This window comes from Hippocampus comes, unplaced genomic scaffold (assembly GCF_001891065.2).
Source record: "Hippocampus comes isolate QL1 unplaced genomic scaffold, H_comes_QL1_v1.1 scaffold314, whole genome shotgun sequence".
NCBI classification, from domain to species: domain Eukaryota; kingdom Metazoa; phylum Chordata; class Actinopteri; order Syngnathiformes; family Syngnathidae; genus Hippocampus; species Hippocampus comes.
In genome coordinates, this window is record NW_017805152.1 from 801,634 (window position 1) to 817,026 (window position 15,393).

The 15,393-nt window shown below is 45.1% G+C and overlaps 1 protein-coding gene and 1 long non-coding RNA gene across 2 annotated transcripts in view; one reads left to right on the plus strand and one right to left on the minus strand.

Annotated features, from left to right (window-relative positions):
- Window positions 1-7,513, plus strand: part of nherf1b (NHERF family PDZ scaffold protein 1b) — a 22,425-nt gene extending 14,912 nt beyond the window's left edge. Inside the window, exons 3-7 of the mRNA XM_019868302.1 lie at window positions 7-35; window positions 2,512-2,665; window positions 4,952-4,995; window positions 6,195-6,305; window positions 6,447-7,513. Of these exons, the coding sequence (XP_019723861.1) occupies window positions 7-35; window positions 2,512-2,665; window positions 4,952-4,995; window positions 6,195-6,305; window positions 6,447-6,584 (476 nt within the window). The 3' untranslated portion in view covers window positions 6,585-7,513. The remainder of the gene's footprint in view (window positions 1-6; window positions 36-2,511; window positions 2,666-4,951; window positions 4,996-6,194; window positions 6,306-6,446) is intronic.
- A 3,478-nt stretch (window positions 7,514-10,991) lies between these two features.
- LOC109514840 (uncharacterized) lies at window positions 10,992-14,011 on the minus strand. Its single transcript, XR_002168067.1, has 2 exons — window positions 13,343-14,011; window positions 10,992-11,458 (listed from the first exon to the last, which is right to left on the minus strand). It is a non-coding gene; the product is annotated as an uncharacterized LOC109514840 (long non-coding RNA).
- Window positions 14,012-15,393: the final 1,382 nt, after the last annotated feature.

A 15,393-nucleotide genomic window follows, 5' to 3' on the forward strand; every position in this document is an offset into this window, starting at 1 on the left:
GGCCAGGACTGCAGCCCAAAGACAGGATAGTCCAGGTACTGACTGACGGCCACAAAGCATTCTTGCTATGTATTTGTTTTGAAGTTGACTGTAAAAGTGACACATGGGAAGAAAAGAAAAAAACATTGTGCAATTGAACACCAAAAATGCTTCACCAAACCTGCATCTAATTTCATAGAACATAAAGCCGCTTAAGCTAATGCTAACAAACATGACTGAGGTGCAAACTGAAAGTAGCGCACTGCAGATGTTAGCGTTTATGGAAAAACCTTCAAACGACTTTTGCTTTAACACCACAACCGGAGCAGCAGCACATCTAAACAGAACCTACACCAAAACTCACAGGCATATGTTCGCTTTGCTCGGTGCATGGGCGCTTGGGATAAATTAGTCAAACGAAATCGAAATTTAACTGCAAGTGTATGAGGAACACAAACAGACTTGACCAAAACTCACAGGCATATGTTCGCTTTACTCGGTGCATGGGCGCTTGGGATAAATTAGTCCAACGAAATCACGTGAGACTTTTTAACTGCAAGTGTATGAGGAACACAAACAGACTTCCCACATAGGAGGAGAAACAATCAAGCAGACGTACTGAATGTAGAACACCAAGTTTTTCAATGTTTAGGCATGGCCAAAATATAAGCGAGCGTCTGAGTCACTCAAAATCCCTCGGTGGTCCCATCTTGTTTTGGAGTTGAATGAGTGTTAAGTAAAGAGGAATGTGAGCTAAGAGCCACTCTGTGAGGTCTGAAATCGCCTGGAGTGTAATTGTCTCACTGTGGATTAATCGGCATCATAAAGAATCTGGCGCAGGACAACTGAGGAGGCAGTTCGGTACTCGGCCTGTCAAATTGGCTTGGAGGCTGGACGATGGTGACTGTTTTTAAGGCCACCATTTTGAAAAGTAGGCAACTCGAAAGAAGCAGTTGAATACTGACAAAGTGCCCTTGAGCAAGGCACAAGTAAATCAGTCAATTAAGACTTTTATTGAGGTCCCAGTGAAAAGCACAAGTCCACTATTTCACCATCCACTTAAAAATTATTATTTGGATTAGGTTGGCCTGGAGTTCATTTTCTGATCCGCTTATCCTCGCAAGGTTCCCGGGCGTGCTGGAGCCTATCCCAGCCGTCTTCAAACAGTAGGGCGGGGGGCACCCTGAAGGGGTTGCCAGCCAATCGAACAACCCTCCGCGCTCACACTCACACCGAGGGACAATTTCATGTGTGCCATTCATCTGCCATGCACGTTTTTCGGAATGTGGGAGGAAACCGGAGTGCCCGGAGAAAAGCCACGCAGGCACGGGGAGAACATGCGGACTCCACACAGGAAGGCCGTAGCCGGAATCGAACCCCACACCTCTGTACTGCGAGGCCGACTTAATAACCAGTCTCCCACCGTGCCGCCCGAGCTGGAGTGTTTACCAGCTAACTTTTTCCAGAAGGCGGCGTGCACCCTGGACCTGGTTGCCAGCCACTTGCAGGACGACTTCTGGTTCTGGTTTGAATCTTGGCTCCGGATTCCTATGTGGAGTTTCCATGCTCTCCCCATGTTTCCTCCCACACTCCCGAAACCCTGAAGACTCGAAATTGTCCATGAGCGTGAATGTACTGTAAGTGTGAAAGTGAGCGTGAGCGGTCGTTTGCGTGTGTGTACCCTGCCTGTTGCTCAAAAATCAGCTCATAATGCCGTCAAGCGGTATAGATGATGAATGGATAGCTTCATCTCTGATCAAAACTGCATCAATTTGAAACGGAGAGACGGTGAAACCTCCGAGGTGGAGCGCAATCTTTTACAGGATGCTGGTTGAATTCTGATGTGTTCAGATTTAGCAATTAGCACCAAGGAGCAAATTGTTTGCGTCCCCAAACCTTTATTTATTTATTTTTGTTTTATTTTGACATTTGAAGTCACATTTCATCATTCAAACAAGTGCAGAAAAAAAAGAGGCTGTCTAAAATATGGACGAAGACAGAGAGGTTGCACGGATTTCGCAGTCCTCCCCTCCGAGGGCCCCCAGACAGCCTCACCACCCACTGAGGATTGGGCTTTGAGGGGAGCGGACCGCCATTGTTGTTGCTATTACTGGCCAAGCTGCTATTGTCCAGCTTCCTCTGTGGGACGAGCTTAGACAAGCAGGTCCACCCTGTGACGTAATCACACACACACACTCGGAGACATTTCTCGCATGTTTTCCCATGGCGATTTCATCCCGGCACACTGACGAGAAAGTCAGGCCTTCACATCAATTCGGTCACATGAGACACACTCAGCGGTAAACCCGACCGGTTCTATTTGATGGATCCCAGAAATGGGATTTGGGTTTGTCCGAGTTGATGTTTGAAAGAATGCGAGTCCCTGAATCTGTGTGCTCAGACTCAGGATTTCCTGACCTGGAGCAGACAAAGTGATAATATTGACCAAGAAATCCTGTGTGGGAAACAAAGCAAACCCATGGGGATATTTTTATTTTCTGCGTTTGTGCGTGCGCGTTTGTGCGTCCTCAGGTGAACGGCGTGTCGGTGGAGGGCAAAACACACTCCGAGGTGGTGGCGACCATCAAAGCCGGCGGGGACGAGGCCCGCCTGCTCGTGGTCGACCCCGACACCGATGCCTTCTTCAAGAGGTGCGGAGTGATCCCCACCTTGGACTACCTGACCGGTGAGAGGACACGCCCCCTCGCGCAGAATTGCACCATCAGTCTGAATGCAGTTACTTTTTTGCAGTTAAATGACTGCGTTTATCTCTTAATGATCCACCGCAGCTTTATTGTGAGGAGACACCCTGTGTTGTCAACAGGCCGAAAGGCGTTTAAAAAAGTCGGACTTTGCCTCCTGGTGGCTCCGAAAAGCTGCTGTCGCACTCTCTCCTTCTTCTTCTCACTCCGTCCATCCATCCATCCATCCATTATCCAAACCGCTTCACCGGCTCATATTTCTGTCTTCATCTTCTTCTGCCAAGAATCACAGAGAGCACCGTGATTTCCTCCGACTGAGCAAAAGTACTTTTTAATGAAGTGGTACTCTTGAAAAAGCAGAAGCGCTGATTCAACTCCTTGACTTAAGTAGAAGTTAAAAAGAATCATAATAGAGACTCTGAAGTGCACTACATAGCGAAAGCTAAAAGTATATTTTTGTCAATTATTTACAATGTCTGTTTTGATAAGTTGGCACAAAACGAAAAAAAAGCCATTTTCCAATTTTGATAACCTGCACGCTGCTCCCAAATGAGAAGAAGAAAAACATGACTGGGCACAGCTTTGCTGCAAGCTGGATTCTCACACGATAAGCAAGACCGAACTGGCAGCAGAGCAGAAGTGTGATGATATGATAACTGAAAAAAATACGCCTTACCTTGAATTACGTTGATGTGTATTTTTTTTAGTATGTGAACACTCGAAGCTGGTGATTTTCCGGCTGGCGCAACAAATCTTTCAAGAATAATTAGTGCGGTCAACAACTTCCACAATTACCTTAAATGAGGCCGTGGATGGAAAATAACTTCCTAAGATCGTTCGCGTTCACTCTTTTTATTTTTTTCTGCGATTTTATTAGACCAGGTTGACTTTACCTCTCACTATAAACACTTTTTTTATGATGTGTTGTCATCCGCCGAGAGCGAAACTAGTAATGACCCTATTTTGCCGAAGTTAGGAATGGAAAGTATCGGTATGGTTTATGACCAGAAATTGCACGTTTTGAGTTAAAAAAATTGGTTATGCTCTACGCTTTTACTTTTTACCAAGAGAGGTCGAAAGAGTCGCTGCTTGTTTTAATTGTTGTTGTTCCTAACAAAGCCCCTAGGGGGAGCCCCAGCACAGTCACGTACGTGTGTGTGCATGTGGTCGTGTGTGTCCAAATAGTGCAACTCTGCGGCAAGGCACTCGTGTAGTCATGGTGCTGCCAGCTGTTGGCATGGCAACCCAGGAGAAAAAGAAAGAAACGCACTTCATCGAGAAAACATTTATTTAAGAGACACAGCACTTTTGATCATCGCTCCCCTCGAGTCATCAGCGGTGGAAAAGCTGTTTGGTGGAGCGTGACAGGCCCAGTGAGAACCGCGAATGCCTTCACTGAACCCCCTTGCAAATGTTTCATAAACTTCTGGAGTGTTTCCATGACGGTCGCTCTCGCAGTCTTTCATTAAAACTACAAGTGCACTGCGGGGAAGATATTCCGGCGAGGCGTTTCCCAGGTAACCGTCTGTTTTTCGCACGCTGCCTACTCAGAGGGCACCTGCCTACGCTGACTCTTAACTCCACTGCCCTTGCACACTCTCACACACACACACACACACACACACACACACTGGCCAGCCTGCACCATTGTTTGGTTTCCAAGGAGTTCACTCCGAGTGGCCTCTCAGCCTGGAGCTGCATGAAGGCATGGAGAGGCTACTTTCTAAACCAACACACACACACACACACACACACACACACACACACACACACACACACACACACACACACACACAAATAATAATCCAGCACACACACAACTACCGTGCATAGACAGGGAGGACTCAAGGCGCAGATTAATACTGAAGGACAAGCTATTATCTCCTCTAATAGGCCGTCAGCCGCCGCGTAAAGAGACCTGAAAGATGGAAGGTAAGGGATGGCTATAACATGACGTTTTGTATGATGTGTGTCAGAATAGCTGGTGTGCCAGTTCCAGGGCAGAAAAAGCAATGGCGTGACATTTAGAAGCACTTTGGTTGAACCTTAGGAGTAGAGGAGCAGCAGCTAAGCAGTGAACATCTCACTGAAGATGAACCACGCGTGAATAATAGATGACGTGGTCATGCCTGTGCCATGTAATAGAGTCGCCGTTGGCGGTGTTCAAGGCGAGCGGAGCTCTGGGCTCTCTGCCGCACGACTTGAAGTGAAAGTATCCCGCGGGGGAGATCGTCGAGAGGTGACGTTTGTGTTGTTTTCCCCGCCTGCAGGTCCATTACCTGAGCCCGGCGTCAATGGAGGAATGGACGAGAAGGTGAGACTTGCAAGCACGATGGAGCATCTCATTCCTTTGAGAGGAGGTCAACGTTTCTTTCTCGTGTGCTTCGCTGCACTCTGATGAGTTATTAATCACTAAGTTCCACTCGAACTGGACGTACTTTCCTGTGATTGTCTTTCAGTGTGGGCCGCGCCGTAGAGAAGGCTCCACCCTAAGACCCTAAATGCTTTTTTTTTCTTGAGGGGGGTGTTTTAAGCAGCAGAGAGCATTCGAGAGGAACCCTACTAGGCCACATTCTCCACGAGGCTTTCCCAGCCAATCAGCAAAGAAATTATTTTTGTTGACTTGGTAGGAATACTTTTAGTGTTGGAGCCCACGCAAACTGGAGCATAGTCCGCATTCTTCAACAAGCCAGTGGAACGTTACATCAGCTAGTGAGCGACCATGTGAACCAAATATGTAAAACGGGGGCCCTTCCTCTCTGTTAGGAACTGTATGTTCAGCCCTGAAAGTCCTCTACGGTTACATAACCCGGACCGATGAAAAAGCCGAGCAGTGTTGCACAAGGTCATGTGTCAGGTGGACTTTAGACGGGTGTTGGTTTGGGTTAAAAATTCTCGGAGTTGGATAAGTTTTACGAGCTCATGTTTAGTGGCCTGTTGTTCTTTGCTGCGATGCAAAGTCCTCCCAAAGTCGTCACCTCAGCTCGTTTGCGGGTAACGAGTGCCTTAAAAGGATGGGAAACATGTGACTTTTTGAACATTGAATCCTCACAGGAAACACATGTCGCGGCGGTTTTCTGTTATGGTGACTTGGAGTGATATTTTCCCCTAATGAATTGCAATTCAAGCACGCACATGGTCTAAATGACAGGCGGCATAATAATTAGTAAGTCCCCTACATCTCTCTCTCCCCATGCTGCCATTCCCACAACCGCATTCAGAATGCTTGTATAGTCTTTGTGTCTTCTTTTTTTATGACCGTTTTAATAGAGCCATTATTTCAAAAACCCTTGCCAGCCACTCCACAGCCCCGAAAGCCGTCACCAACGCAAGGCTTCCTCCGTGTGGTCGTATTTGGTACTCCACTATTGGCAAGACGCTGTCATTGAATAGCAATCCCAAAGGAAAACCAATAGAATACATATGATCAGAACTGTACATGCACATTCGGATTGCCGTTTCTTTCCTGGCGCCTCCTCTCAAGACCTCTCACGCCAATGTTTGTGTCACCAGGTGAACGGCAGAGGCGCTCAGAGGGACTCCAAGATGTCAGTCAGCCCTTCGCCATCCAACGCCTCATCCAACGCCTCGCTCACAACCCCAACCACGAGCACCCCACCCGACGTATGTCTCAGCGCATTTACAGAACATATCCGAGGCGGTGGCGGTCTTGTCAACCGGGAGTGGCAATAAATAGATCGGCGCTTGTGTTTTGCCGCATTTTTTGGATGGCCGAACTGAATGGTTTGTCTGGCTCTCCCGCAGGGTGTGGCGACGGAGGCCATCCCAGCTCTAAACATGAGCCTGCAGCAGGTGAAAGAGCTGGCCCATCAGAAACGCTCCAATAAGAGAGCCCCGGCCATGGACTGGACCAAGAAAAATGAACTATTTAGCAACCTATAGGGCCTTCGGCTCGCCCGACACACAACTACTACTACTACTACTACTACGACAACACCATTTTGTGTTGCGGTGATTCCCTCAAGCATCAGAAAAGGCCCTTTTTTCAAGAAAAAATCCTGTGTCATGAACATTCTATTAGTCCTTTCATTTCTATTCGTGAAAAGATAGTCCACAAATGATCTAACTAATGTACTACTAACCGTGAACGACAACTGGACTGTTCGAAATGTGTGTGTGCGTGTGTGTGTGCGTGTGTATGTGCGCGTGTGTGCCTGCTGCTACGCCCACTCACCTGACAATCACTTTAGTTTATTGGATAATCAGTCAGAGTGGATCAAACGTCTTAAAGTGTATTTCTGTACTCTTGTTAACAATCATTTTTGTGGGGATATTTGCTTCTAATAACAGCACATCTGATTCCATGTTAGCACAATTTTATGAGATGTTAGAGGAAAAAAAATAGGGTGAATGTCATTGCTGTGCTTCATGAATGGGTTTTTAACTGGGAAGAAAAAAAACGCGCACTGATAGCTTTAAACAGGACTGATTTTAAAAGGGGCTTCTCTCATCGTGTATATATGATATATCATGTATATTTTTTTTCCATTTTTAATAGAATCAACTCCAAAATGAAAGTCGGATAAAGCCTCGCATCTTTTAGTCTGTGATCATTTTAAACGTGTCTTATATGCTCATTAAAAAAAAAAAAAACAGACATTGTAAAATGTTTATTCATTTCTAGTGATTTGTAGTTGGTTCAAGATCATTTATGTCTTCAAGAATGTTTGCGCTACTCTAGATTGTGCGCTCCTGTCCAGAATTGCGATTATTTTCCAAACGAAAGATGGACTTGTGTGAAGTTGTTGTACAAGCCGGCCTTTGTAAGCAGGGAGTCAAGAGTCTCTATGGAATAAAGCATTATCTTATGAGCCGCATGTTCATTTACATGGTTAAATATCCAATAACATTTCATTTCAGTCACATTTCTACTGCGGTAAATCAAATGGCTTGTGAATACTAGTCAGGGAAATTTAAAAGTCATCCAGTTTTTCTTCCCCCCCCCCAATCAACAAAATTTATGAAGACATTTTTACATTGAAATAAATGCTGTGTTGAATTTACTCAATTTTGTCCAGCGGCTACACACAATGGAATCATCTGGATTGAAATACATTTTGAAGTAGACTATAAATCTACTTAAAAAAAGTCTCGAAATCATACGCCATTTTTCTCAGTGTATACTCTCAAATTAAAAAGCCAATGACATCATGTTTTTAGAAACGTTGTAATATTTTTGTCATACAAGTGTTAAAACAAGTAACAGCTCACAATGTCATGGGGCCGGTTCTACAATTAATTATCTATTCCCTGAATTAACACTTAGGTAAAGTTTATTGGATTATGAAATTGAACATAATCTTTCGCATACGATCTATTTTACTCGTGGGCTCCCCCTACAGTTATAAACCGTGTAAGTGCACTTTACTTTCATTGAACTCAGTTGAAAATACAGATAGCGGTTTTCATAGATAGGAAGTCAAGACAATAATACACAATTCAGAATGCGGGTGACTGCAAATAATCTAAACCGATATTTTTCTTGGATTAAAAAAAGTATAGTTCCTTCATATAAGGTATATCTCATCAGCCTCTTGCGTTACGGTTTTAGGGCCATAAAAGAGCACTTGGCGCTCACAAAATACGTCACGAGGCTTGACGGTTTCACGTCTTTGTCCACTTGACGGCCCGTCTGCGGCACTCGGGTGTCCTCCAGCGGGTCAAGTGTGTCTCCAGCAGCTGTCTTGTACTAATCGGCCGCGACCTTCCTGCTCGTCAGATCTCCTTGGAGCTTCCCAGCCCAATTCATCGCACAACTCTCATTACCACTCGCTGTGGATCTTCATCTTCATACTTCATGTCGGTCATGTCCCGAAGCAATTCGAAATACAAAACGGAAACATCGCAATTAAGATTTTACGCAAGAGTGACTGTAAATGAAGGTAAAAGCAGCCTGAGAATGAATACGACCAAACATAAATGCTTCGGATGGCGTCAATCACAAGTTAGCATTATTCCAATTAGCATTATCACCTTGGTGTGCATGGTATGTTCGGCCAATTGTCTGGGGATTGAAAATTTCCCAAACATATAAGACAAAGTCATAAAGCTTTCCACTACTTCACTGAATGAAATATATTTTTTTGTTCATCTCAGTCTAGCGCCATAATGAAATCTAACCAAATGAATCAACAAAATAAGAAGGAGAGGCTCTCCATCTGTGCGCCTCCAAAGCTCCAACACATGATATGAGGACCAAATGGAGGAGGCTGGACGATGATGATGATGATGAAGGGCAGGTGCAGGTCATGTGCTGGACATCCGCAGCTGAGTTGCAAACACGGCGGGTCGCCTGGCAACCGTGTCCACCCAGGGGGGACCTTGTAAGGACTGAAGCTCGGGTGAGGCTAAGGGTCAATGCCGGCTCTACCTTCAAAAATCGCGGTGTGCTAAAAATAAGTCACCCGCGTGTGTGTGCATGTGTGTGTGTGTGTGTGTGTGTGTGTGTGTGTGTGTGTGTGTGTGTGTGTGTGCGCGCGCGCGCGCAGTGGAGAAAATGACTGCCTGGAGTTTTATGGAAGAAAGCTCATGACATGTCGACTACTCTGAAGGATGGAGGGGAGCGCAGACAGGCCAACGGGTGAAGTGTGACGTACGATCCGCACGCAGTGTGAGGCTCCTTGTCACGCAATTTTTTAAACTTCATTTATTTTTTATTAAATCATCTTCTCCTAGAAAGCCCACAGTACAGCAGTCACACACGCCACATCTTCTTTTGTAAAAAGACCCAAGGACAGTCGTCACTATTAATAGGAAGTGTCGTCAAGTGGCAGCGGAGAAATTGGACCTTCTGTTCTGCTAACTATTTTCCGTGTCTCAATGAAGCCGCGACGCCTTCCCCCTCTCAATTACATGAATTGTCAATCTAGTTGGAGTCGATCTAACATGTGCTTTATTCATACTTTCAAACATTTTCTTGCAGACATATTCTGTTTGATTTCCCGAGAGCCGGCGGTCATCGTTCTCCGTCACGACATCCGTAAGCCGCTGCCGAGGATGCTTTGCAAACAGCACTGACAGACTACCGGTAAGTGTTATCGTATTCACTTGGCTCCTCTTTCACCACTTTGGCTCCTGCCCTGGAGCACCACGAATACCGCCATTGATTTATAACGGCAAAGTCGTTATCCCGTCATCAGCTGACCATCTGACAATTCACCGTGAGCTCGTCATATAAGAATCAGTGTCACAATCAGCCCTAAATCAGCCCTGGGGTCCAGATCAGTCATGCCGGTTGATGGAACTGAAACTGATTGAGCAAAGGGACCGATCCTTTAACCAATCAGATTTGATCTCACAATTCCACAAAAAATCGAAGCTAAACATATCGGCGCATGTGAAAACATTTAGCGATGAGCATTTCTGGTGAGTTTGATGATGCTGTTATAGTTCCAATTGCTCAGTATGGTTTCTATAATTGGCTAATGTTATTCGGAACAGGCGGTTGAAGTCAGGAAAGTCCGCCTCTGCCCAAAGCCAAACATCTTTGGAAGTTGTGAGGTCGAAGACATTAAGCCCTCATTCAGTGAGTTAGGTACCGTTTTTAAGTAGTGTTTCTTTTTTGTACGATCAATACATTCAAACCCGCCCGGGTATAAATTCTCCTCATTTAAGATAATCATTAGTAAGTTTGACACGATTCACTTCAAAACAATTGCTTCCCTACAGGGATGAGAAAAGCATCGTCGTCACGTGCGAGTGTCCCAGGAATAGGGGCTTGGTGGGACAGCACTTCAAGATTAGCACCATTCCAACTAAACACCTGTTGCATAGGAACACCCTTACATGTGGCCACACACTTTTGTCTGCACACACGCGCGTGCACACACATACACACACAAATGCGCTCACACACCTGTCTGATACATGCCATACACGCGGTCAGTCTGATGGTCTAAATTACTGTCTGTTTTTTTGTTTGTTTGTTTTTTTTTTACGCTGTGTCACATATGTATGTACAAAATCGGAGAAGCTTAGAATGATTGATTCAGTACTCACAAAATTGAAAAGTGGTTGCACATTTTAAAATTATTTTTATAAACATATACAGTACATATTAGTGGTGCTCAGTTTGATCGCCCAACAATTGCAATTGGCTGATTTCCCTGGAAAAGCAACGTGATCAGCATATGTCGATGAATGCCTTTCCGAGCCGATTACAAAAAACTATGACTGGTTATCTTTTACTTTGTATATGAGCCCCCATAGTGGGCTGGCAACCAGTCCAGGATGTACTCCACCACTCGCCAAAAGTCATCTGGGGTAGGCTGCAGTTCATTCAATGCAGTGCTTTTTTTTTTTAAACCTTTGGGTCACTAATTGCTGGAGTGTGAAAACCGTGTTTGAAAAGTTACTTGGCAAGATTTCTTAAAAACAGGCAAATCGTGTAGAAGGAAAGCGTGTGTATTTTAGCAAGCACTTTTCAAAAACTGCTTAAAAGTTTCCTCTCAAATTTTAAAAGCACCGAAATCTGTTGCTAGTTTCTTTTCGGAAAAAATATTTGCCAATACTGAAAAGTTTGCATCAAAGTACACAACTCCTTCAGGATGTCTTTGTGTGTAAACAACGCCACAGTGCCGCATTCGGACAATAAAAAAAGCCAAAGGGTGCTAATCACCGGTCATAAAGTGTTGTCCCCCGCTCACCTCTGCGTCTCGATGAACTTCTTCCCAGTGGAGCCCTTTCGGTTCATCAATCATCCTGTCATCACGCTCCGTTTCTTGTGTCCCTTGCATCCCGTCATCGTCAACCTGCATCTGTGGTCGGGTCCATGTATGGGTCAGAAAAGCCATATGCAGTTCAATATAAAATTTCAAACGGCAGCAAGTCCCCCCCCCCAAAAAAAAAATCCCAAATTAAAGCAGTATTATTTATTGATTACTGATCTATTTATGAAAGTGACAGGCAACTCAATGAAATGCTCCTCCGCTAACCACATCCGTGTGTCACTGCACATTATATGCGCCTGCCTGTGGCGTTCTCTCTTGAAATTGTCCATTATGACTCACAAAAACAATTCCATAGTTGTGAGCGAGGCAAATAAACAGAGCGAGCACAAGGTGCTAATGGGACACTCACTGATGTCAGAACCTCCTAAAAGGCTGGACAGGTTCCTGTAAACAAAACCACAACACTTCGAAGAGACACCGGGCACTGAGTGTACATTAGCGTGTATATTTAGATGTCTTGTGTGTGTGGGCGGTTTAACTTTGGGCCCACTGGATCGGTTTCATTGCAAAGCCCAAACGCATTTTCTGCGGAGGAATTGGCACTTCATCAGTTTACAATTTTCCCACCCATGAAAGGAGGCTTCAAGTGTGTCCTTGTTCCCACTTCTCAGGGACACTCACGCTTTGTAGCGCATCCACACCGGGGGTCACATTCCGGGGGGCGCGCGGTTGGCAAAGTGATGCGGCGGGGAAGGGCGGGGCCACGAGAGGAGAGCCATAGCAAGCCAGAGAATTATTTCGATTACTATTAGCATGTAGCGGGATTTAACCTGTCACAATTAGAGTCAATGTATCCTGTGACAGAGAGGCTCAGGTCCTGACATGCCAACAAGACTATATTTTCAAATTATTTTTAGTTGCCCTATTAGTAGTAGTAGTAGTGGTTGTTGTTGTTGTCGCCGTCCATCCGTTTTTTCAAACGGCTAAACAATATCAAAATCTCCTCGCAACATTTGAGTTGTTCGCCATGACGTCACGTGTTCATGTGGCTAAATCTTTGGCACGGGGCGGCGGTGTCGTCTGTTTTTGCCACTATCTTGCCATGTGCGCGGCTCATGCACTCGGTAAAGACATTGTAGAGCAAATAGCACAAAACACATCAGGGAAGATGTTTTTTTTTTTTGGGGGGGGGGTTGCAGGCATAGCTTGATGGCAATCAGGAAGTAGCAATTGTGGGCACGGAACACACAAATTCCAGAAAAGAACGTAGGAAGGATGCTCTCACGGTGATCTAGCACGCCAGTACACAATGAGAATTTTTGTTTTGTGTTTTTTTTTTTTTTACTCAGAATGGCAAACCATAAGTGTCACATCAGGTCATTTTATGCGCACTTGTTTTATGTCCATTGTCAGTCAGCGAAGACTTAGGCAAGTCATTTCGAAAATAAGCCGAGCCTGAAATAACCACCTGAAGGTGTTTGCGCCAAGATGGCTTCCCAGTGTGAGACTTTCCGAGAAGGACTTGGTTGTGACCTTTTGCCTGCGCATTCAACATTTAATATCATCACATGAGAACGTGACTATTGTCCGGTGAGCTCCACGCACTGACCTCAGCCAAGAAGGTTTGATTTAAAAAAAAAAAAAAAAAAAAAAAATCTTCTATATAAAGCTCTTGGAATTATTTTGTTTTTGTTTTTCTTCTATCATGGGTCGTCTTTAGGATTGCAGGTGGGCTGGAGTCGATCCCAGCTGACTTTGGGTGAGTCAGGGTACACCCTTGAGTGGTCGCCAGTTAGTCGCGGGGCAAAAACTATTCACGCACTCAAAGCTGCTTGTCCTTGGCAGAGGTCTCCACGCTCCAAGTATTAAATGACTCCATCCCTCCAAACGATTTAATCGCAAAGCTTCTATGATGAGAGGGCAGCTTGCAACTTGCAACTCTGACATGCGTGCCCATCTCCTATTCGGTACCTTGGCAAGACAAATGAAACCTCTGCCAAACGTCATCCCATCACTCCGAAATGCAGCGCGCTGCCATGGCCACCTTGACGTAACCTTCAAGACTGGGCGAAGCATCTGGGGGCTGCGGAGGGCGCGGGTTGGGGCCGTCCTTGCCGGGCAGGGTGTCACATTCTCGAACCTCCCTGAAAGAACAGTGAAATTCTGCCATTGTGTCATAGCTGCCTGCCCACATGCCCGCGCCACTATTTATACCGGAGGAACACAACTGCTGATATCGTTTCGGTTACAGTGGGGCACTTCAAACCCCAGCTGCCCAGCCTCCGTTAATTATACCGCGCAGACTATACACCACTTCCTAAACAGACGAGCTGTTCCCCCGCTACTACTTTTGGCCTCCGCTATTCTCCCGCTGATTGGGGCTTCCCGGATCCATGGCAGTGATTAGCAGCCACGGGCAGATATGACTTACATGCCCGCCTCCCACATTGCCTCCCGACGAGTTCTAATGCGCACACACGCCGGTTACATCACATCCAATTCGAGCTCCTATTTGTGATGCACCGAATCTTTTGCTGCGGAAGCACAACGTGGGATGCAAATGTGTGTTTTTTGCGAATTGCAACAAAATGAGTCAACCATCAAGACTTCTCGACTTGTGTTGAGTGTTTTTATCACCTCCCAAAATACGTGTATCGTCCTTTGAAACACTTTTTCGTATACATGCACCTAAATGTTCTTCCCCATACAGTACACATGCACAATACTGTACGCCCACCTACCATGCGTGCGGTATTTTCAAATTCTTATTCTCTCAATTAGCTTAATCATTCATTTTCCTAATAATGACTTATCGCAATGCATGAGCACATTTGTGTCTCGGTCGAGAGGTTCAGTAACAAGCTGAGGCGTTTGCCAGCGTTGTCTCCAGATATTCCGGCTTCTCCTTACGTTCCAAAACAGGCACGTTATCAGTGTGATTGTGAGCAGGGAATAGTTGTCTCTCGTCTATATGAGCCCTGCAACTGACTGGCGACCAGTCCAGGGTCCACCACGCCTCTGGCTGAAAACTCAGTTGGCGCAGGCCCCAGCAAATGAGTGGCCCTAATAAGATTAAAATACAACAGAAGATTTTCATGTTCCGTATTTGCATGCCAGGCTGGACTGTTGTCACATACTACATTCCAAATCTGGATTGTGTATATTTTTAGGTTGAAAAACCAGCATGGACGCGTCTACATCAAGAGCAAGTCAAATTACAATACCTCCTCTTTGTATGTGTTCCTGTTAGTAGGTATCTATGCGCATGCAGGATTATCACCGCCATGTTTTTATGGGCATAGAAGCATTTAGAAAGAGCCGCAGCAACCTGATCCCCAAAGGGAGATGGAGCTCATGCCAGACGACACCCCGGGTCACGAGGGGTGGGGGCAGTGGGGGAGGCGGGGATATGCAACACGGGTCTGAACGACAAAAGCAGAGAGAAAGTGGTTGTGGACGATGATGATGGAGTGACGATCAGTTGTAGTTAGCAGAGCTGAAACAATGCAAAAGAGCTCATATGACAAATTGCTGATAATTTAAAAAAAAACTGACTAGTAGCATAGAGGTGTGAAAATATATTAATTTTACCAAATGTGTGACGTGCATAATTACACGGGCCATGATCACAATGATATATATTTTTTCAACATACCGAGCAGCCCCCCAAAAAAAACAAAAAACAAAAACATCATTCTTTTAATAATAATAATAATAATAATGATGCATTTTATTTAAAAGGGCCTTTCATGCCACACACCAGTGACAGTGTCAATCAAAATGCCACTTACATCTTTTGTCATGGATCATGTAAGATTCTGATGAAGATGAGAGTCAAAGGTCACTTAAAAAGCACATCTAGACAAACACACATATCACACTCACTTTAAATGAAAAAAAAAAGATGAATGACATACTAGTGAGTCGTCAGAGGTGTTGGAAGTACAGCTGAATAATATGTAACGATTTTCCCTAAAACCGAAAGCTCGACGTGTCAATTTCACTTTCCACACATCAAACGC